Source organism: Stegostoma tigrinum, chromosome 28 (assembly GCF_030684315.1).
Source record: "Stegostoma tigrinum isolate sSteTig4 chromosome 28, sSteTig4.hap1, whole genome shotgun sequence".
Lineage (NCBI taxonomy): Eukaryota > Metazoa > Chordata > Chondrichthyes > Orectolobiformes > Stegostomatidae > Stegostoma > Stegostoma tigrinum.
The window spans coordinates 28,881,396-28,903,593 of NC_081381.1; the positions used below are offsets into that span (position 1 = coordinate 28,881,396).

Below are 22,198 nucleotides of genomic sequence, written 5' to 3' on the forward strand. Positions count from 1 at the left end.
CATGTCAGGTGCAGCACAAAACGTTACCTAAAAATCAGGTATCAACCTGAAACTACCAAACAGGACTACTTACATTCCTAACAGCATTAGCAGCAAGTGATAGACAGAGGATCAGATCTAAGCACTTGCTGCCGTGCCACTTCCAGTCATGAGTGGTGGTGGACAATTAAACAACTCACTTCAGGAGGAGAAGGCTCTACAAGCAACCCCATTCTCTATGATTGGGGTAGGGGCGCTAACCCACCGATGCAGACATGGAGTAAAGCTGGAACATCAGCCAGAAGTGCCGAGTCAGTGCTCCTTCTCAGCCTCCTCCAGCGGTCCCCAGCATGACAAATACCAGGCTTCAGCCAGTTTGATTCACTCCAAGTGATACCAAGAAACAGCTGGAGGCACTGGATGCTGCAACGTTCCAGCTATTTGTTCTCTAGAGCAGTTCCAGTTGTGCAGGGAATGTGTTATTTTGGTGGGGAAGGGTGCACAGCTAAAATGGATGAAGGTGCTCTGTAATCACTCACTTAAAAGAATCAAAGCCATTGTAAAGAAGGCCATGTACAAGGTTTGGTATATTTTCCTGCAGGTCTCTTATGGTTATCATGTGGTGATCATGCCCAATGTGCCCTAAAGAGGGCAGAATCTGCAAGAAGTCCTTCAGCCTCAAGGAGAAGGTGATGGAGGAGGCTCAATGAAAATATGAAGAATGGGCGCTTTATAGAGCATCCATTGCAAATCTTTCACAACCAAAGCCAACAAAGCCTTAGGGGAAGGAAATAAATGTCACAATGACCAGGAGAGGAAAGATGGGAGTTAAACTAATTCTATCTTGAGAAGGTAGCAGATGTGGGAGACACTTTTTGTGACAGCAGGTAAATGTTACTGAGCACCAACTGGTAAACTCAGTCTGAAACTCTCATATCATTCAGTTCAGTTACTCCGTGATGTCATCGACACTCGCTATTAAATACAAATATTTAAAAGAGAAACTAAGGTGAAGGAGGAAGGACATGGTTTTTGATTTTGAAATGGTCCACCAGAGTTTGTGTCTGATTCAAACTCCAGGCTTCCACAGTGATTGTAACACCATTCAAGTCATAAATGATCTGATGAATGTTAAGATACTTCCCTTCCTGTTGGCAAGTGGACAACATAGAGAGTGTAAACTCGTGAATAGTTTTAGTGGCTGTCTGATGGCTCGATGGATAAATGCCTGTATAATGGGTTAAAGAGAGCACCAAGGTTTTGGATTGATATTCATCAAAAGCATGACCCCTGACTAAGGAGGTGGTGATGGAGCTCCGCTCTTCACCATGCCCTCCTGGTGAGGACATGTATGAATGGTTGATAAGAGTAGGACCAAGTTTGTCTGAGGGATTATTCAGAGTTGAAGAGCTAGTTGACACTTACTATGTGTATTCACACATGCAAGTAGTCAGTTTTGTAAATACTGGAGGGACTGCAGGAAGATATGTAACTGTAGACTGGAATAAGACAGGATCTTTCGGAGCAGACAGGGCTAACGGGGAGATTAGAAATTATGGATGTGAATGACGTTAGACCAGCAAGGAGTGGCTCAGGATCCTGTGACAGATTAGAAACAAAAATACTGAAACAAACTTGAATAGATTTGTGCTTGAAAGACAGACAATTGATCGTAGATTGCAGCAAAATATTAAGAATATTACATGTCAACAGCTCTGTCCACAGTCAAGATATTTATTACACTGGACTACAATTCATTGTGTAATTTTCTGAAGATCTCAACAATTCAATTGGCCAAAAAAAATTTATTCTTGCTTCCTTACTGTTCCTTGTTCAGTGAAAGTGATTTTGTTTCCCAACAAGGTCCTACATAATTACCATTTTCACTCCAGTATACTCAGCTGCGGCCTGACCTGACATCACCTTTAGTGGTACCTGAATGATTGCTAACCTCAAGCAAGCCTGAAACATGCACTCTCATCCCACTCAGTCCCGTAGTCTGGTCAAACACGGGACAGCTCCTACTTTCCACTGTGGAAGTATGGCTCAGCAGAAATGCATCAAAACCAGCTCAGCACCAGCAAACAGATCAAGCTGGATGAGCCCTGTGTCAAACCTACCCTCTAGTCTCCATGACTACCATCACCTTTCGATGCTCTCGTTTGGCTAACAGCTAGCTGTTTTCCTTGTGGGTTCAGAGGACAGCCTCACTACGTGCAATTCCCCATTTGCCAAGCTCCTCAAAAATTTGTCTCCACTGAGGTGAACATCTTATCAAAGTGAATAGATTATGAACAGTCATCTTTGAAAAGAAATTTCAGTTCTAATCTTTATAAAACTTTGCAACAGGGAACAACCCATAAAGCCAAAATACTTGGGGGTTGGGGTGTTCAGTGGAGAGTAGGATAATTTTTAGCATGGCTTGGTTTCATTTTGATTTACATTGTGGTCTCACTGGGGGTGCTGGGCAGCATATGGTGTTAGTGTGAATTCTCAAAATGGTGAAAAACGTATTGTCTCTAAAAGAGAAAGAAAGGTTAATGTATGAGGTGCAACCTTTGAGCAGTTCTGGCACAGTCAGATAAAGAGCCTTTTATAACATTGACAAAGACTAGTCAGGGCTCACTGCATTAAAACCAAGACTCGACATCCTGTATCCAACTACATGCATTCCCAGGAAATCCTTACCCATCCAGACCCTTTTACCTTGTCTCCTACAAACTATCAGCTTTTCAAACTCAAGCTTACTGGCACTGAATCATGACTTCCTGATTTATCAGGTCTTCTGCCCTCCTTTTATCAGCCTCATGGTGTTCTGTATTGTGGGTATTTGCTCTTGAATTTCTCGATGGAAAGGGATTTACTGCACCCTCCTGACACAGTCCAGATGGCCACATAAGAAACATTAAACACATCTTCCTCAGACCTGCTGCACAGTCTCTAGCACTGTCTGTTCTTGTCTCAGATTTTCTGGCATTCTGAAAGCTTGAAGGGGTGCACTGGGACCAAGTGACCTTTGTACCATGGAGTTGAATGACTCTGTAACATACCTGCTGTTTCAGGATTGATGTGGATTCAATTTTCCATTGGAAATTGGGACAACTGTTGTTGGCTGACCTCACAGTGATTGGTTATCAAGTTCCATTAGCTTTCTGGTGACTAGTATGTTCCTGTGATGTGGAGGTGTTGGACTGGGGTGGACAAAATCACATGTCTGCATGTTATAGTCTGACTAGTTGATTTGAAATCACAAGCTTTCATAGCACTGCTCCTTCATTGAGTGATGTAGATGGAAGCGTAAAGATACAGAATTTATTTATTTGGGAGCATATGCAAACTTGACACAGACAGTCACCCAACGCTCAAATTGAACTCGGGTCCCTGGCGCTGTGAGGCAGCAGTGCGAACCACTGAGTCTCCGTGCTGCCCTTATCAGCAGAGAGATTATTACAAGATAATTGCAGGTAATTAAGAGTGTCAAAAGATAGTACAAATAGTGTGAGTGGAGTGTCGATAGGCTGAATAACGAGTCTTTGCAGGTGATCAAAGGGGTTAGACGGAGTGAGTAAAGTGCCAACAGCTGAATGGCAAGTGAAGGGACGACCTATAATCTGATTAATTGAGGCAAAGAGATAATTACAAAATGTCAAAAATAAGATGGTGCTGCTGACGTCGCTGCAATTCTGCCGAGCTGAAACTGATAGCCAAACTCTGTACCCATGAGGACAGTCTCAACTATGATATTGGGTTCATGTCACACTAAATGTAACCTCACTGTACTGTGGTATGTATGTAAAATCTTCCTTCCTCTTCTGACACCATCACCTTGATAACTATTAATGATCTGTCTACCTTAATTAGTTTGTACAGATTTGGATTACCTCTCTCTGATGAAGGGTCTAGGCCCGAAACGTCAGTTTTTGTGCTCCTGAGATACTGCTTAGCCTGCTGTGTTCATCCAGCTCCGCACTTTGTTATCTCGGATTACTTGTTACTTTGGTTAGACTCTTGTCATGCAACTTTTATACCAATCTTGTTGTTCCTCTCTGATGAAGGGTCTAGGCCCGAAACGTCAGCTTTTGTGCTCCTGAGATGCTGCTTGGCCTGCTGTGTTCATCCAGCCTCACATTTTATTATCTTGTTGTTCCAGCTATTTGGTTTGCCTCATCTTATTTTTGATCTTTTGTAATTATCTCTCTGCCTCAATTCATTAGATCATAGGTCATCCCTTCACTTGCTATTCACTTGTTGACATTTTTACTCACACCATTTGACACTTTTGATCACCTGCAAAGACTTGTTATTCAGCTCCAGTCACATTATTTGTGCTGTCTTTTGATAGTCTTAATTACCTGGAATTATCTTGCAATGATCTCTCTTTCCATATATTCTGTGTCTGTTTGCTTCCTTCCACTTTACCTGATGAAGGAAACAGTGCTTCAAAAGCTTGTAATCTCAAATAAACCTGTTGGATTATAACCTGGTGCCATGTGATTTCTGATTTAGTATCTACCTAGCTTAGGAGATGAGAAGGACGAGGGTTCTGGGCTTTAGGCTGGCATTCTTGACAAAGTCTGATCAATCCCAGAAACTGTCGAAACTGGATTCATTCAGAACTTCAAATTGAAGCAAATTTGAAAATCGATTGGAAATGGGATATAATGTATTTAAGGTATCAAAATTCTTTATACAACAGATGTGAATTCAGATCACAAAGGGAGGCATTTCAGGTTCGATTGAAGGTAACGGACAACTTTGTTTCTCCCTGCCGAGCATTCATCAGCTCCTAGTTTGATCACTTGCTTCCAGCAACTTTGGCTATCAGCTGCTTCTTCTACTTTTCTCCTGGATTTTTCTAATGATTCTTCTTCAGCCCTTTCTGCTCCTTCTGGAACCCTGTCCTTCCAGTGCTTTTGGCTTTCCAATATCTGTATATCTCACTTCTATCTGTGATCATCTTTGTACAGTGTACAGCATCTTCAGTGTCACTTCCTGTCCCTTGCCTTAATCGAATCAGCAGGCCACTGCCTATTAGTTGCAATTTCATGTAAGTACATTTGAACTCCTGACCTCCACAACTACTTTGTCAAGCAGCTGGAAAGACCATTGGCCTGTGAACATGTAGAGGCCAGAGATGATGGAAACTGTAGATGCTGGAGAATCCGAGATAACGAAGTGTGGATCTGGTTGAACACAGCAGGCCAATCAGCATCTTATCCTAAGGTGCTGCTTTGCGTGCTGTGTTCATCCAGCTCCACACTTTGTTATCTCGAACATGTAGGGGTGCCTGGGTTCTCCCCTTCCCTGTGGATGTCTAAACCAGTGGGAGCAGCTGGCCAGTCAGAGGCAGCAGGTAGCTCTTGTTCTGAGCAGTGCTTCTGGCAAAGCCACTGCAGAAGGTATATCCCTCAACCTCAGAACATCCAGCATTGAAGAACAATCTCAATGTGACAGACGAAGCAATATCTGGTTTAGAGTAGGGGCTCAAACGGAGATGGGTACAGGGCATCAGGAAATGGTCTTCAGCTGCCTCCACTCTCTGCTACCTGTCACCAATATCTAGGAGACACCGAATGCCTTTGATCAAGGAACCCCTCCCCCCACTGAGGTGGACAGGTAGCCACAAGATGTTAGCTACAAGACATGGGTCAGACCTGCCTGAACTGAGTTAACCCCAGAGGAAGCAGGCTGCAGGCTGCAAGTGGCCACATCAGGGCCTCATTAGGGAATGGGACTGTAAGGTTGATCATGGTCCTGCCTTCAACACATACACACACGCGTGCACAGATTGTAGAATCTGAATTCAATAAAAACGGAAATGAATTGTGTAACGATGACCATAAATCTATTGTCAATTCTCAGTGGGGGTGAAAAATATCTGCTTCACTAAAGATTCTTAGGGAAGGAAACACTGTCCCTACCTGGTCTAGCCCACATGTGACTCCAGACCCACAGCAATGTAGCTGACTCTTAACTGTCCTCTGGCCAATAAGTGCTGGTCTAGCAAATGATGTCCATATCCCGTGAATGAATTTTTAAAAATGGCTTTCCTGCCTCCAAGCCGTTTAGGTTCAGCATTCTGAACCTCAACATAATGAATTTTGTAATAGTTTATTGGTGTTTGAAACAAGAATATTCTGCATTTTAAATAAATCAAAGCCACTTAGTCTCCATGTGTTGGAACAGGAGACAAGCTGCCTCCTCATTTAGCGAGTGAGACATAGAAGTGTTGAGCCCTGGCGGCCATTGTCTGATACAAACACCTGTTGCTGAGTCCAAATGGTGTCTCAGTTCTCACCAAACTTCCGCATCTCAGTAACATGCAGTTTGCCTGAGCCTTAGGCATTTTCACACCTCACATGCTAACCTGACAAGTTGGGATAGGAACGTTTATGAAGACAGCGGGTAAGCAACTAACCGTAGCCGGGTTACATAAAGCCTAGTGCATTACTCTCCTTGCGCACTGCACGCACAGCTGAGGGTGGGAGTTTGAAACACAGGATAATTGCAGAACTGTATACTGAGGGACATTAAAGCATCACCTCAGTGGAGATGGTTCCACAGGGAAAACAATTTGACAGTCAAAAAAATGTCTTGCATCACATTAGACCTCAGGCTACCTTCAAAGTACTTTACACTAATGAAGTATTTTTGAATCAAAGTCACTTTTAGATATTTTCTAATCAGCTTGTTTAGTGATGTTATTACACATTTCTGGAGCAGATAGGACTTGAACCCAGATTTCCTGGCTAAGGGATATGGACGCTACCACTGCTACAAGGGCCCCAAACGTTTATTTAAATCAACCTGTCAACATGTAGGAAACTTGGCAGCCAATTTGCACACGAAACAACCCAGACAGCAATGCAACAGTGCCCAGTTCTTTCAATTTTCAATGCTGTTAGGAATATCCCCAGACAGGAATAAATTGAACATCTCATAGCAAAAGCTGCAACACAAGCCAGGGCTCATCTGTACGTTGTGCTCATGTCACTGGAGTGGGAGTTGAACCTCACCTCTAACCTAAAGTGCTGCCTCTGAGCCATGGTTTTAAGAGGTAGAGGGAGGTGTTTGAGGGGGTGTGGAGTTCTGCAGCTGCCAATTTCAGTCTTGCCTGTAACTACGGTCTATTGAATGTTATAGAGTCCTGAGAGAGATTATGGCAAGTTGGGAAGTATTACTTTGTCTCTAGTGTTCACCCAACAATGATTCAGCCATTGTAACTGATCAATAGCAAGCAGCATCCATTGTGGGGAATGTATAATGAGGAAGTCTCAGTGAATGAGCTAGAAAAAGGAAGCAGAGAGTACCACTGAAGGTTAGGATTTCAAACTGAATTTATTAACAGTTTTTCAAAAGACAATAAGAAAGCAGACACAAGGCAACAGTCAAAAGTGTAAATTTTACAAAGATATTCAGTTGCAGAATGCATCAGAGTACAACATTCAGTACAGATAAGGGAAAGCTAGCACAAGCTCATGACAAAAGCAGGCAGTAAGAGGGTTAAGTTGCGTAGCATATTTACAGCTGTACAGCAAGACTCCATCCTACAGTATTTCTACATAACTTTTCACAAAGACTTTAGTTAAACTGCAAGTTTGTACTTTCTACGATATCTAACATACACTTAACTAGCTGTTGTGTTTTGCCAATTCATTGTTTGACATTAACATCCAACTATGCACCTTAATTATCCCCATCCCCAAATTCCACTTGGCGACAAACCCCTCCCTGTCCAATCTCCAGAGTATCTCCTACCCTGAAAGGCACCTCTGGTTGGGTTATCCTTCACCCAGTGGGTGCCTGTCAGGTTATATGATTGAGAAACAGGATTGCTCAACAGATGCCACCCAGTGTCCACGTGTGTTTTTAGCAGGACTTACTGAATATGATCTGAACGGCAAAACCCCCTTCTTCCATCCCACTGTGCTCACCAAACAAACCCTCCCCACCCCCTCCCAGTCAACTGCAGGCCAATTCTCACACCCACCACAGACCTACGTAAAATTAGTAAACTCCATATTGAAGCTAGGACCTGCTTGATGAGGAAGGATCCATTCCATACAGACAGTGTGTTACTAACTAAACCACAAAACAAGGAAGGGGGTCCTGTTTTAAAATCTGAACTTACATTCCATTAACTGAGTACTGGATTGATCAGTCTCTTGCTAACCTAGATTCAATGTTGTGTCTTTTTTTCAGTCTTTGGCAGGAAGTAACAGCCTCATTGATTGTGGAGTAAATGACTTTAGAGTAAATCACTTGTCTTGTAAAAATTACTGAATTTTTTTTAAATATTGGAAACCATTTTTCCCCTGTAATTAGCCCCATATCCAACAGTCATATAGTGGTTTATCCTAGCATGGAGGGGAAAAGTGGCTTATGTCTGGTCGTGGTCTTTTCAACAAACAGAAGTTTACAAAGTGGCAGTCTTATCAGAGCCTTTATGGGTCTGTACCGATCCCCAACATTCACCCTGATTCCTTCAGGAAGTCTCTTACAGAAGACAGGTGATACAGTGTGTTCTGATGGCCTGGGTTCAGAGCCAGTCCAGGCTGTGTAAATAAGAGTTTCTTTGCACAGGTTCTATGTGAGATTGCTTTTGCCCTGCTCCAGAGAATCTGTTTACATCATCCACTTATAGGCAGCTTAGGTGAGTTTGTGGCCCCTTATGAGGCTTGGTGAAAGAGCTTTTGCTGAACCTAACTCTACTATTCCTGAGTGCACTTACTAAGGACTGTGGATGCTCAAGGTTGGAAAGTTCCTATTTTTCAATGCAGTGAGCATTAAGTTAAAAAGGAGTGAAGTCTGGAATACCACGTCTGTCAGAATTAACTTTTCAAACGTCTCCGCACATGAGCAGAGTTACACTGAACTATGATTGTAAGTTTTAGCAGACCAGATCAGAAAACAGCACACAGTAGGAGCTGTACAGATTATACCTTCTGCCTGATTCAAAAATCCTCTCCTTTTCACCTCAAGTTATCTAAAAACTCCAGCGCAAATAGCCTCACCTCCATTTTATAGAATATCTATCCCAGTTCCTAAAGGATTATTGTGGTGATGGATTGCTGTATTGGAATGTCTTTAATTATTTGTGAGTTTCTTTGATAAAGTATTAAGGAGCAAAAATTACTAATCTACTTTCAGGGAAGTAGGTTCTCATGACAGATTCTGAGCCCAGGCAACATGCTCTCCAATTTATTTCATTAAAACTGACTGATACTAATGACTGTATTAAACATAATTACCCTTATTTTATGCCCTTGCCAGAGAAGCATCATTGACTTGAATGGAGACATGGATGAAATGTAAGCATCTTCAAAACAGATTGTTCTGAAGGTGGAACAGCAAGTTTGACTCCTTCGAATTGTGCATCTAAGTTCAGCAGAGAACTTGTGCTCCATCCTCATTTCGACGTACAATCACCGATACCACATCCAATTTACACAGATGGCTTAAACAGCAGTAGTTTGGTTTGCCTTACTCCTACAGAATCTGGAGACTTGAGTTCTACCCTGATTTATTACAGTTTGGGGCTGTCTCTAGGGACTGCACAGAATGTAAATGTGTGTGTGTGTATGTTGAGTGTTTTCAGGGATTTGGCACTGGGCCAGTGGTTTCTGCCAGAGAAAAAGAAAAACTGCATCTTGACAACATTACCAATCAGCCTGCTGAATAAGTAGGAACTCCTTAATCTCAGCCCAACAGATGCTGTTGGAGCGTGTCCTTTCAGGGACTGGGCGTTCTCTTGCCAGACTATCGGGAGCCTTCAGGCGACACACTTTTATAATCACCTTGAATCCTTCCTTACCAAATGAAACCAGTGGATTTTTTAAGGCCAATAATTCAGCCACACCTTTGTAACCGTGCACAATCACATTGTATCCCTCACATTTGTTGACAACTTTTAAAAAGTCTTACTTTTTTAGGGCTGAAATGTGAAGTGGTATTAGTTCAAGATAAACATCAATTATTTGCTAAGACTAAATTCAACACCTGCAAACAGAAAAAGAACGATAATATTGTTACCATAGAAATGAAACTGAGAAAGAAATGTTGAAAGCTTCGATAGCACAGCGATTTAAATATGTGTGGGGTAATCTTTAGATATAGCAACAGATAGTGATGTTACTGGAGTAGTAATCCAGAGACATGGGTTCGAAGCCCACTAAACCAGTGACATTAAATCTCAAGTGAAAAAGCTAAAATCTATAATGTTGCCAGCGAAACTACCAGATTGTTGTGAAAACCCAGATGGTTCTTTAAATCCTATTTAGGGAAGGAAACTTGCCATCATGGTCTGGTCTGGGACTTTAGGTGACTCTAGTTCCATAGCAATGTGGTTGATTCTTAAATATTTTTTGAGATGATCCAGCACTTGTATTGATCATCTTTGAAGGGGAATTAGCATGGGGCATGAAATTCTGGCCTTACCAGTGATACACACAGAGTGAATATTTAAGAAAAAGCTTTGAAACATACAGCCTTAGTTATACTTAGGGAGAGGATTGAGTAAACTCAAATCAGTGTCATATATAAAAACTCCCGCTCTCTCTAACAGTCAATTCAAGGCAGGTCAGACTTCCTGAGGGAGGATCAATATTCCTGAAAGTGCACTGTTTGAGCCCTGAAGTTAGCTGCTGAATGCTCACTCTTGGTAAACTTTTGCCTAAAGATCTCACACAGATGAACAAATGAAATTATTTTTCATCATGTTGAATTGTGGAATTGTTGTGAAGTTTTGCTACTTGTGGGGGAGTCTAACTTGTTTGTGGAATTGACAGTTGGCTGCACATGTGCCATGTGACCATTGAAATGTTGGACACTAACATTTTGGCAGATTCTCCAGTCTCATGTACTTTCCTGCAGTGTGACAAGGTGGGAGGATGCAGCCATAATTCCGAACATAGTTATCCCTCCTAACAGGAGATCATCTGCCCAACCCGCTAACAGCATTGAGTTGCTTTTGTATCAGTGAAGGGCTGGTAGGAGGGGATACAGTACTGAATCCCAAGTCTGACAATTCTCTCAGTTCCAGATAAAGAAACTGCATATTTCGAGCAGCAGATTTATGGAGCTTGAAGGGTGAGAGGCGATGGTCATGTATATTAATATTTTACACTGTTGCTTTCTGCCAAAAGACACATTTTACAACTTGCAAGGATTTTGCACTAGGCTATGAAACAATGTTATGCACAGCATTTAATTAGAGATGCTGGGAGTCACAAATCAATTTGAAAATATCGCTCTATACACAGGAAGTAGAAGAAAAAATCTCAAAATGAAAAGCAATTACTTTTTGTTGAAACTGTACCTGTGGGACCTGTTGATCCAGGTTTTGTTGCAAATCAAACAGTTTACACAGAATGCATTAAAAGAGATCTACTGAGAACTCGCCATGTGCTCTAGTAATCTATGCTAAACTAAGCAGTAGAAATCTGCACAGGTGCGTCACACTAAATAAAAGCTCAGAGACATTTTATGCCTGTACTGTGCCAAATACAAAACAAAGTGTGTCAATTTAAAAAAATACACTCTATGGTGTTACAAAAAAAACCCACAAATCTCCAACAATAAACACAGTTACCTGTATTCATTTTTTTTTCATTGCACTATTCCTCTGGGCAATTCATATAAATAAACATTTAAAACAACACTTTCACTGTTGAGAGAACTCACAAAGTTAACAGAAAACAATACTGTAGGTAGGAAAAGTGCACAAAGTTGTTTTATACATAAAATCTAATTCATATTCTATTTCATTTTAAATAAATTGTCCCAACCAGAACAAAACTCCATTTTAATATTTACAGAACTCGATTTCCCCCTTAAAATGTGTGATTTTGTTTTGAGGAACAGAATGTTGTAACCACCTTTTTCAATATATCAAGCAATACATCAACACATGACACCTACTGTACAGGCACAAGGGCAGATTCTGTCCTATATGTGTAACTAAGGTCACCTGGTCTGTTTATAATAATTACAACATCAAGATTAAAACAAAAGGTCAGTGTTACCATGGAACCCAATTACAGAAAACAATCAACTTTCTTCTAACCTGCTCAGGTTTCTGGTTACAGTACTAGATGCAGCATCTCAACAAAGCAATGTTTGATTAGTTAAAAGATCAAAGTAGTTCATATGGCTCAACACTTCCCTATTCCTTTGCATCTCCAGGAATATTCATCACCATAGAAAAGTTGAATATAATATAAAGGAATATTTAGTTGCCACTTCAAGTTATTTAATAGTAATTCATTGGCAAACTAACCCTGGCTGCTTAAAAATTGAGTTTATTGAAGGGAGTCCTTTAGGACCACATCTTGCTTGGCAGGCATTTGCTGATTAATTGGATTTTTTCTCTGTAACTGAGGCAATGAGTTTCGCAGCACCAATCGTAAAACTAAATCAGAACACATGATTTCCAGGCTTCTCATCTCAGCCTAACAGCCTCAGAAATAATCAGTCCTGTGCAGAGTTGGTGAAAGCAGAGAAGATTTTGCCCAAAGTTTAATTCTTTATATGTGACCTGTGTAACAGTTTCCAGTGGAAACAAATGATTTAAAATAATTTGATTTTTTTTTAAACTGAAAGACTTGTTTGGTAAAATATTTATTAAATTCTTCCCTCTGTGCTTTTAAAAAAACATTCTTTCTTTCATTGTAACGCATCCCCACAAAATCTCCTTTGTGGCTTCCTGGACCTTACTCCTCAAGCTCATCAAAACTATCTATGGATGTGTCAATGGTTAGCAGCAATATCTACTTCCAGTTAGCAGCGGCCAGAGGAAACCCACGAATACCTAATTTTCTCCAAGGCCAAAGCTCTCAACCCCAATTCCTTGGGTGTTACCATGAGATTCCCACTTAGTTCACTGTGCTGGACTTCCTCTTGAAAATCATGAATATTAGCAAATAAAAGCAAAGTACTGCAGACTGGAAATAAAACAGAAAGTGTACTGAAAGAAGAGTTAAAACATTAACTCTGCTTCTCTCTCCACTGATGATATCAGACCTGCTGAGTTGCTCCATCATTTTCTGTTTTTACTTATGAATTGTTGGCAGCTTTGTTTGTCTGCAGCTGGCAAGGTGACTGATCTAAATCAGTTTGGGAATGTATCACACTAAGCAAGGGTGTGAATGTTAACCTGGACACACCCAGTTTGCCCTGTAGGGCACCAACAGAAAAGAGCCAAGAAGAATTACATTAAAAACAGATAGCTTTTAAAAAAATATACAAACCAGGCTCTAAGGAAATGATCAATTCCTAAATGCAGGCAATAAGGTAACAAATATTTATGGCCTTATAGAAGAACATTTAACTCCTATTTGTTTTTGATTTGTTATCAGAAATTTATAGTACACATACTTAACTGAGCATCCTGGTTTTAATTGGAGGGGCTGAGACAGACTTCCTATTTAAATTCATAATATTTTAAAGTTTAATTTAATTTAGTTTAAACACGTAAAATTTAAAATTTGAAAATCTCAACCCCAGCTATGTTTTTCTTTGTTTTTCCTTCCCTGCTGTCCAAAAGTCATTGATTCAGGATGTACAATTTCACAGCTACCAGCAATGCTGTGTACATCATGTAATTGTACTAGAGACTGGGTGCTCGCAAACCCTTTGAGTGGGGAAGTGGTAATGTGGGGTACAGGATCAATGCTGAACCCAATCCTGTTCAACTTGATAACTGTCAGGAATGGGAACCTTGGCTGAATTTGTCCTCCCTCACCCAGGGGTCTCGAGATCAATTGGAGCATCTCTATTTGCACCTAGTCAGACCTGGCAGCTTGGCAAAGACTTGCTGACCATTATGGGCTGGTGCCATGTAATGGAGCGCATCGGCCCTCTGATCAACTGAGGACATTAACCCTTAGAGAGTGGAATGTTTCTACAGTGATTACTTAACTCCATGCTTTATAGTAACCACATTGAGGCTGAAAAATGTGAATAAAGCATCTGTTCACACGACACAAAATAAACTTTAAGCACTGCCTTTTCTTCTTTCACCATCAGTGCTAGCTGTGCGTACACAGTCATAAAAATAAACAGCTCATCGCTCCACCATCCATAAGAGAAATGTGTAATCAAAAGAGGCCCAGTTTATCATTACTACGTCACCTAATCAGGTTAGTTAGTGCTGTTTCCCTAGCATTCATCTATCTTTAGACTGATAAATTCCTGAATGCACTTCCTGTACTGAAGCTCAGTGGGACTGCTGCTAGGATATTGACCTGGCTGGCCAAATGGGCCTTCAGTCTCCCGCATCTCTTCATTCATTCTTGCCAGTCGCAATCTGTGGGCAAAAAGAGGGAGCAAATTAACATTTTTGGGCAACAACAGGCCATTCTTCAGAGAGAAAATCTTGCCAAATTGAACCCTTAGATTTTATGCTAACATCCTAATTTGGGCAGCGGCAATGTGGATCCAATATTCATCACCCCCTGCCCCGCCATCTGCAACCAGATTCTGCCTAAATTCTGACTCTGATTAACTGAATGAATTCCTTGATGTTTTTCTCTAGATACGTGACTTTAAGATGGTCTTAAACAAGTTTCCTGGTGGGGGTGGGGTGAAGCTGGTGAATTGGCTGTCTCACTTATTGGCCCATGCTTTGTGCATCGATCTGATGAAGGGCTCACTTTAAACATCGAATGTGGCAGGAAACAGGGGAAACTGGTTACTATATGCTATGCCCAATGTTCTTTACACTGGAGCCAATAGGAATGGAAATGTATGAACCAGGTTAAAAACTAGCAACTTCTTAACGACTGAGATAGTAGGAACTGTACATGCTGGAGAATCTGAGATAACAAGGTGTACAGCTGGATGAACACAGCAGGGCAAGCAGTATCAGAGGAACAAGAAGGCTGACATTTTGGGTCGAGACCCTCCTTCTAAAGAAGGGTCTCAACCCAAAACGTCAGCTTTCCTGCTCCTCTGATGCTGCCTGGCCTGCTGTGTTCATCCAGCTCTACACCTTGTTATCTGAACTTTTTTTTAACCACTGTCTATTTTCTGCTACTGCTGGAAGTTATCAAATTTGTGCCACAGATTTTGTTCTTGATTTCATACATTTATTACACTTCACAGAGAGCGGTTTGTGGGTGGAATGAACTTTCAGAGGAAGTGGTGGATGGGGGTACAGTTAGGACATTTAAAAGACATTTGGTTAAGTACATGAATAAGAAATGTTTGGAGCGATATGGGCCAAGCTTGGGCAGGTGGGATTAGTTTTATTTGGGATTAAAGTCAGCATGGACTGGTTGGATCGAAGGGTCTGTTTTCGTGCTGTGTGACTCCATGACTCTATTTTACTGTGGACAGCATCAAAACAAAGCCTGAGCCTGTCAACATGCAACACTTCCAATTGTCCTCACCTGGATTACAGCATTCAAGCTGAGGTCCACAGTGGCTACATCATGAAGGCCTCCAAGTCTAAGAAGCTGCTTGCCCAAACTGTGCAAGTACCTCTGAGGCTATAAGAGCATTCAGGGTGTGCTGAGGGAAGGGGCAGACCTGCTGCCCAACTCCTTCCAGCCTTGCCACAGAAGGACTGTGTCTGAGAGAGTTCCTCAAGACAGTCTGCTCACCATGATACCTGACAGACTCAAAGGGACCATGTTTACAGGTCACCAGCTGGAGTCAGAGGTTGCCAGTGGAACAGTGGCAAAAATTAATTGAGAAAATACAGTACAATTCATAAACTTTCACTTCAGCAGTACATCTCAAACTTGATAATAGTGACTATTTTTATTGTGTAGAATTGGGAATGTTTGAACAATGGGTTTTAAACAAAAATGTAAAAGAATTCCAGATTTGAAAGGTGGCAACAATTCTCAAGCAGCGAGACTAAATACAGGAGAAGGGGGCTTACAGAGTCACAATGTCTGCGTTGGCTGCTTGAACAGCAATGCTGAGTGGATCCTGCCCATCATCGTCCACTGCATTCTGACTGGCTCCTCGTTTGAGAAAAAGACAGACCTGACTGGAGACAGAATTGAGACAAAGTGAGAAAACATCAGCTTCATACAAACTTTCAGAGGCTTACATTTAAATAGCACTTGGCATGTTAAAACTTTCCAAGACGCTCAGCAAGCAGCTGACAAGTTTACTGTTCCAAGGACTTGGAGCTGGGTTTGGGTGGGGGTGGGGGAGGGGAGGCTGCAAAATCTTAAAAGCCACAATTTGGCAGTTTCACGGCGCTATCAGGAAATATTTTTTCATGCAAAGGGTAGTGGATATCTGGTGAGGAATGCCAGTTTTGAAAATTTCAAAAACTGGGATTGTTAGGCAAGATACTGAAAGATGTAGCACCCAGGTGGGCAAATGGAGTTAAGATATAGATCAGCCATGATTTAGCTGAAGCACTTGACAGACCTGAGTGGTTGTGTGTCCTCTTGTTGCTACCTGGGTGGATACATTAATCTGAACTTCATTTCTGACAAACGTAGGGCAATACGTCAACGAGTGGCCATGCCAGTCTCTCAAAACATTGTCACAGACTGAATGGGCAGAGTGGTCCCCTTCAATGTTGAAACATTCCATGATTTTATGAACCCATATTTCCTGGGCTGAATCATTTTTTTTCCCCTCAAAGTTGCTCTCATCTTCAAAGCTGGAGGTTGGGGAGAGTTGCAGGGGGTGGGGTGGTGGATGCGATGGTGGTGATGTTGTGGCTCAGTGGTTAGCACTGCTGCCTCATAGCTCCAGAGTTTGATTCCAGCATTGGATGACTGTCTGTGTGGAGTTTGCACATTCTCCCTGTGTCTACATGGGTTTCTGCTGGGTGCTCCGGTTTCCTCTCACAGTCCGAAGGTGTGCAGGTCAGATGGATTGGCCACGGGAAACGCGGGGTTATGGGGATAGGGCAGAATGCTCTTCAAAGGGTCTGTACAGACTCAATGGGCTGAATGGCCTCTTTCCACACTGCAGGGGTTCTATGGAGGCTGAAGTGGGGAGTCAGCAGCAGGGGAAAATGTGGAAAAGGTTCAAACATGAAAAAAGTAGAAAATAAAAATAGAATAAGAGGAACGTAAAGGATTAAAAAAGCAGGAGGGCATAGAGGATGCATTTTATCATACATCAGGTCTTGCTTGCTTAGTCCCACAGTGGTGTTCATGCAGTTGTATAATTGTAATGTTTCTGACCCAGCACAAAAGCTGAAGTCTGACAAAATCAGAGACCAGAAAGTCCAGGAGCTTCAGAGTAGCACGAAGGGGAAAGAAAAGCCAAAAACCAAAGAAAGAGACATTAGGAGGAGTGATCAAAAATATTGTCAGGGATGTGGGTTTGAAGGATGTGCAATAGTGAGGGGAACAAATCCCACCTGCGGTGAACAATGCACCTGAAGGATCAACAGCTACTGAAAGGAAGAGAAGTCAGAATCAAAGGAATGGGGAAGGGGCTGGAGGAGGTCAAGACAATGTAAGGAATTCATCATGAGGATATGAGTTTTAAATGCGAGGTTCTGAGCACCAGGAGAACTGTGAATCATTGAGGAGAGGCATGATGAGATCCATGCAATTAGTCTGTGGAGAATGGAGTTTGGGAGAAAGGCCAGGAGTGTGCTGAAGTCATAGTCCAGAGGGCTGCTGTCCCGTGAGGGAGAGAGACAAACTGGTGGCGGTTTAATTTGAGGATCAGGCAAGGCGAGGAATGAGCGTGGGGGTCTGTGCGTTCAGAAGGCAGCATCATCATGAGCCAGAGGGGGAAACTGAATCTGTGCTGCTGGCATCGCTCTGCATCTCAAACCAGAGATCCAGCCAACTGAGCTAACCAGCCCTTTTCAGGGTAAATTGAGTCCTGTATGAGCTTTTAAGCAGTTGATGGACAGAGGTACAAGACCCCTTCACAGTGGAAGAGATAAGGTGTCAGAAACTGCGCAGGACTGAATTGGATGCTGAGGTCACAAAAGGTTAAGCTCAAAGTGGTCATGGAGTGTGGAACAAGCCACTGGTAAAGCATTAGTGAGGTCATTTTTTCCCAAGTTTAATTGAACTAAATTATAGCTCACCCAGGGCTGGGCATTAAACAAGTAATCAGGAAACACAGAAGAGCCTGATAAGGATTAAAGGTTAAAAATATCCTCAAAAGGATTTCAGCTGTTCTCCAAGTTATTATCAACCTCAGCGGATATATATGTACTCCTTACCCAGTGTGTCCCAGGTAGGTGGCATGATGGATCGGCCCACGACCTCGAATATCTTTTTGATTTACATCAGCCCCATTTTGAAGTAGGAATTCACAAGCAACAAGTGAACCCTGTCAAAAAACACACAAAGCAAAGAAAAAGATAAGCCTGATGAAGTATCACCAATCCAAGCCCAGGAACAATTCTGATGAATGTGCCCATCTGGTACAGTCTGAGTGGAATGCTCAAAGGTTGCCTGTCTACTTCCCCTCTTTAGCAATAACGTACATTCTGTGACAGCACCTCCTGACCCTACACCCTCCTCCAAGGAGAAGGACAAAAACATGTGAAGGAAGATCGCTGGGACCTACCCCAATGACTGCTTGAATGAGCGGAGTTTTATTCTCATCCTCGTCATTGACCCAGTTGACGTCAGCAGCATGAGCCAAGGCCTCAGCCATGACAGCCAGATTGCGAGCTTGTGCTGCCTTGTACACAAGGATGCCAGGGTGTAGCTCTCGGAGATCTTCAGAGTCGGAAGCTTCTGCCTCAATCTCTGGCTCACCGCTCGACTCCTCAGAGACCTCACTCACTGTTAATAGAAAAGCAACAGTGAACCATTTCTCCTCAGCCCAGCCTTTCCATTTAATCCTCTCGAATGGGCGATCAGACCCAAGGGACAGGGGCAGAAATCACAGGCTCCAGTGTTGCTCTGGGCCCCCATTCCCATTCCCAGCCCTCGACTCAAGCACAGCAAACCTCTAGATGCCTGGCCACTGTCATAGGTTCCTGATGTATCCACATCAGTACGCACACTATCAGCAGGGTACAGGTTAACATTAATCTGGGGTGGGCGCTCAATGCAATGTATTAGACTGACATGTCACTAGAGAACACAGCCCAGACACATAGAGCTGTGCAATCTGATACAATCTTCCAGCCTTGCATTTTTTGCTGTAAACCTTGTCTGAAAGTGGAACACAGTAACAACCTATCTTCGTGTATCCGGTCTTCGGCCACTTCAGAGAATCATTACAAAATCTTTAAGTGGTAATGGGTGGTTACAGGGAACGTGAAAGCAGATGTTACTGCTGGTATTCTACCAGGGATTGACAGATAAGAATAAGAATTTCTGTAGAACTCTACTGATCGTTCCAAAATAAAAGGAACAATGATTCCCTTTTAAAAAAATTACAAGTTGTTTGCTCCTTTCTGGAAGGTGCATACCCATGTGAGGTATTATCCCATAGGCACTGGCAGTTCCCTTAGACACTGTCCCTAGTGGCCAATTGTCTTTATGTGAGCACAAACCATTTAGGTTATTTGGCTTTGGGATGCATCACAATCTACTTTATCCTGTCAAGTCCATTAAAGTACATTTTTCCAGAAGGCCTACAGTCAGGAATGAGACTAAACCCGATGTAAATAATCAGGTTTTAAGTCTGAAAAGCCACTTTGAGAGTCAGATTTATGAGAAAGTTGGTAGGCTCTGATATTGCTGGCCGGAGTTGTAGCACGTTGAGAGATTTGATTACGTGGAGATTGAACATCAATCCTCACGCAGCACTCCTGAGCTGAGCCTTGGTGGGAGGAATTTGGAAACAGGACTAACCTTCTTCAGTGACACTGTCCACCACTGTGCCGAAGACCAGGATATCGGTGCTGCCATCGGTGCTGCCACCCAAGCCACTGTCACTGCTTAAACCTGCGGGACCAGCAGACAGACAGCAAGAGAAACTTCAGTATCTTTAGACTGGTCAAGGAAAGGCAAGGTAACAAGGATCTGTATGGGACTGCCGCTTAACAAAGATGGCAGGCCATGCAGCATCAGAAGAGCAGGAAAGTTGGCGTTTCGGGTCGGGACCCTTCTTTTCTGAAGAAGGGTCCTGACCCGAAACGTCAACTTTCCTGTTCCTCTGATGCTGCCTGGCCTGCTGTGTTCCTGCAGCTCCTCGCTGTGTTATCCCTGACTCCAACAGCGGCAGCTCTTGCTATCCCTTACAGAAGATGTCTTCTTTCTCTCAGAGGATCATGGGATTTTGGAACTCTTCTCCCTCACAAGGTAATGGAAGCAGGGCCATTTTTAAGATGCAGGTAGTTAGACTGTTACTGGGTAAGGAAATTAAAGGTGATTGGGAATAGGTGGGAATGTGGAATTCAAAGCACTAATTGATCAGTCACAAACTTATTGAATCTCAGAGAAGGCTCAGGGTGCTGATTGATCTTCTGGTATGTTTGAAATCATAATAATGGGGCACAGCTATTTAATTGTGTCCTGTATTCATTCATTGCCGTGCACTTCGTTAGTACTCTAAACGTTTACAGCGCTGTGTACACAATTCACAAGAGTATACTTACTACGGGGCCCAGATGTAGTGTCAAAGTACGAAAACAGCGAGTCAAGTTCATCAGGACAAAACAGGGAGTCTCTTCGAAATTTTCTCTCCAGTGCAGCTGCTGCATTTGCCACAATGTAACCAACCCGGGAAGAAAGGAAGTTATGAGTCATTCATGATTGCATACAGACAGAGCAATAAAGCTAAGGCTACGAAACTCTCTTCTTTCCTCTGTGCTGAAAGGGGGACAGACTCACATGTGGGACTGCTCCAGGGGAGTATTTACCCTTGAATAACTCACACATGACTGGTCTTCAATCCTGTGTCTGGAACAGTGGGTTATTTATTCATGGGGCCATAATTGGAATGTCCTGACCCGGTCCCTAAATATGGCTTTCATCCTCAAGTGGTCACAAAATGGTAACAAAGGTTGGGAAGCTTGCCTGATACTTAATTTTGTTTTTCTCTTGCTGCAGATACCAGTCCCCAGTCACATTAGTCAGGTCACTGAGGGCTAAATTTTACACTGGACGATGCATTTAGCTATCCTTTAAATCTACTATAATTTAGAACAATCCATTTTACAGTAAGACTTATTGCAGTACTGTGAGGTTTGTATAAAAGGTACAATGTCGTTCCTTGGTCTAGAATTCTTCTTTAGTATTGTACTCATGAAGGTTTTGAAGGGACTGGATAAAAGAGATTGCTGTTCAGAATAATTCGCTCATCTGCTGATCTGGTGAAGTGGTCAGGGAAGAGGTCTGTATGCTGCATAAGTGATGGCGCAAACTGATCGGGCCAAATGGCCTGTTTTCGTGCCACAGATTCCGTGAAGTGCCTTTGCCTGTAATAGCTAGAACCCACAATGTTGACACTAACATGTAGAACCATTACTTGAACAAGGTGCGGCAGTCAGCTGAGGAGGGAAGAACATCCATTTTTTTCCCCCCAAGATATACACTGTAGCCAGAAAGAATGAAATGCCTTGGCTAATTCCGCCTTCACCTGCTGCGAATGTTGCTGGCGATACACTGCCAGTGTCCTGCCGATACCTCCTGCGTGCTGTCGGAGCTTTGGTGGAACTGTTGTGCCGTCGGCATTTCTTGACACTCCATCGCCGTGGTTTCCGTTCAGTATCTGTGAGTGCGTCGGCATTAGGCAGTTTTTTAAGGAATTTCTTTTCTACATATTTGGCTTTGATCCAGGCTTCCTTCTGCAGCCTACAACACGTTCAAACAAAGGTTTCAGAAACAAAATGAGCCAGTCCATCCACTAGCCATTCCCGGATGGAGAGTACGAGCTTAAAATGTCAGAAATCTGAGAGTATTAAACATTGCTCCGAGAACTTCCTGCAGCTCTATGGTTGCACACATTTTCTATTGGGTTGTTCCGAGCTGGAACATCCCCGGATAAATTAATGATATGCAACCAATTTGCTGATCATAACAAGGGCATCAGTGGAAGTGCGGCACTCCCCTTTGGTACCTCTGGGCTATGGACAAAAGAAAAAAAATCAGCCAGTGTTCTTTCAATAAGGTAAAGGCATTGAGATACAACAGTATGTAATGATCTTTGCCCAGGTTCGAATATACTCTGCCCTGGTTTATGTTTATCTGGCTACTTGGCTAATCAATTAGTCAAAAATCCAACTATGGAGGCAAATTCAATCAGGGCTTCCGAAAGGGAGTTAGATAATTGTCTGCAGGGAACAAATTTGCAGGGCTACAGGGAAAAGGAAGGG

At 42.6% G+C, this 22,198-nt stretch overlaps 1 protein-coding gene across 1 annotated transcript in view; it reads right to left on the reverse strand.

Moving 5' to 3' along the window:
- Positions 1 to 7,298: 7,298 nt before the first annotated feature.
- The window catches only part of acap3a (ArfGAP with coiled-coil, ankyrin repeat and PH domains 3a), a 309,102-nt gene continuing 294,202 nt past the window's right edge, over positions 7,299 to 22,198 (reverse strand). The window contains exons 18-24 of the mRNA XM_048561396.2: positions 21,463 to 21,677; positions 20,480 to 20,578; positions 19,734 to 19,826; positions 18,493 to 18,713; positions 18,143 to 18,252; positions 15,866 to 15,976; positions 7,299 to 14,284 (exon numbers count right to left, since the gene is read on the reverse strand). Of these exons, the coding sequence (XP_048417353.2) occupies positions 14,137 to 14,284; positions 15,866 to 15,976; positions 18,143 to 18,252; positions 18,493 to 18,713; positions 19,734 to 19,826; positions 20,480 to 20,578; positions 21,463 to 21,677 (997 nt within the window). The 3' untranslated portion in view covers positions 7,299 to 14,136. The remainder of the gene's footprint in view (positions 14,285 to 15,865; positions 15,977 to 18,142; positions 18,253 to 18,492; positions 18,714 to 19,733; positions 19,827 to 20,479; positions 20,579 to 21,462; positions 21,678 to 22,198) is intronic.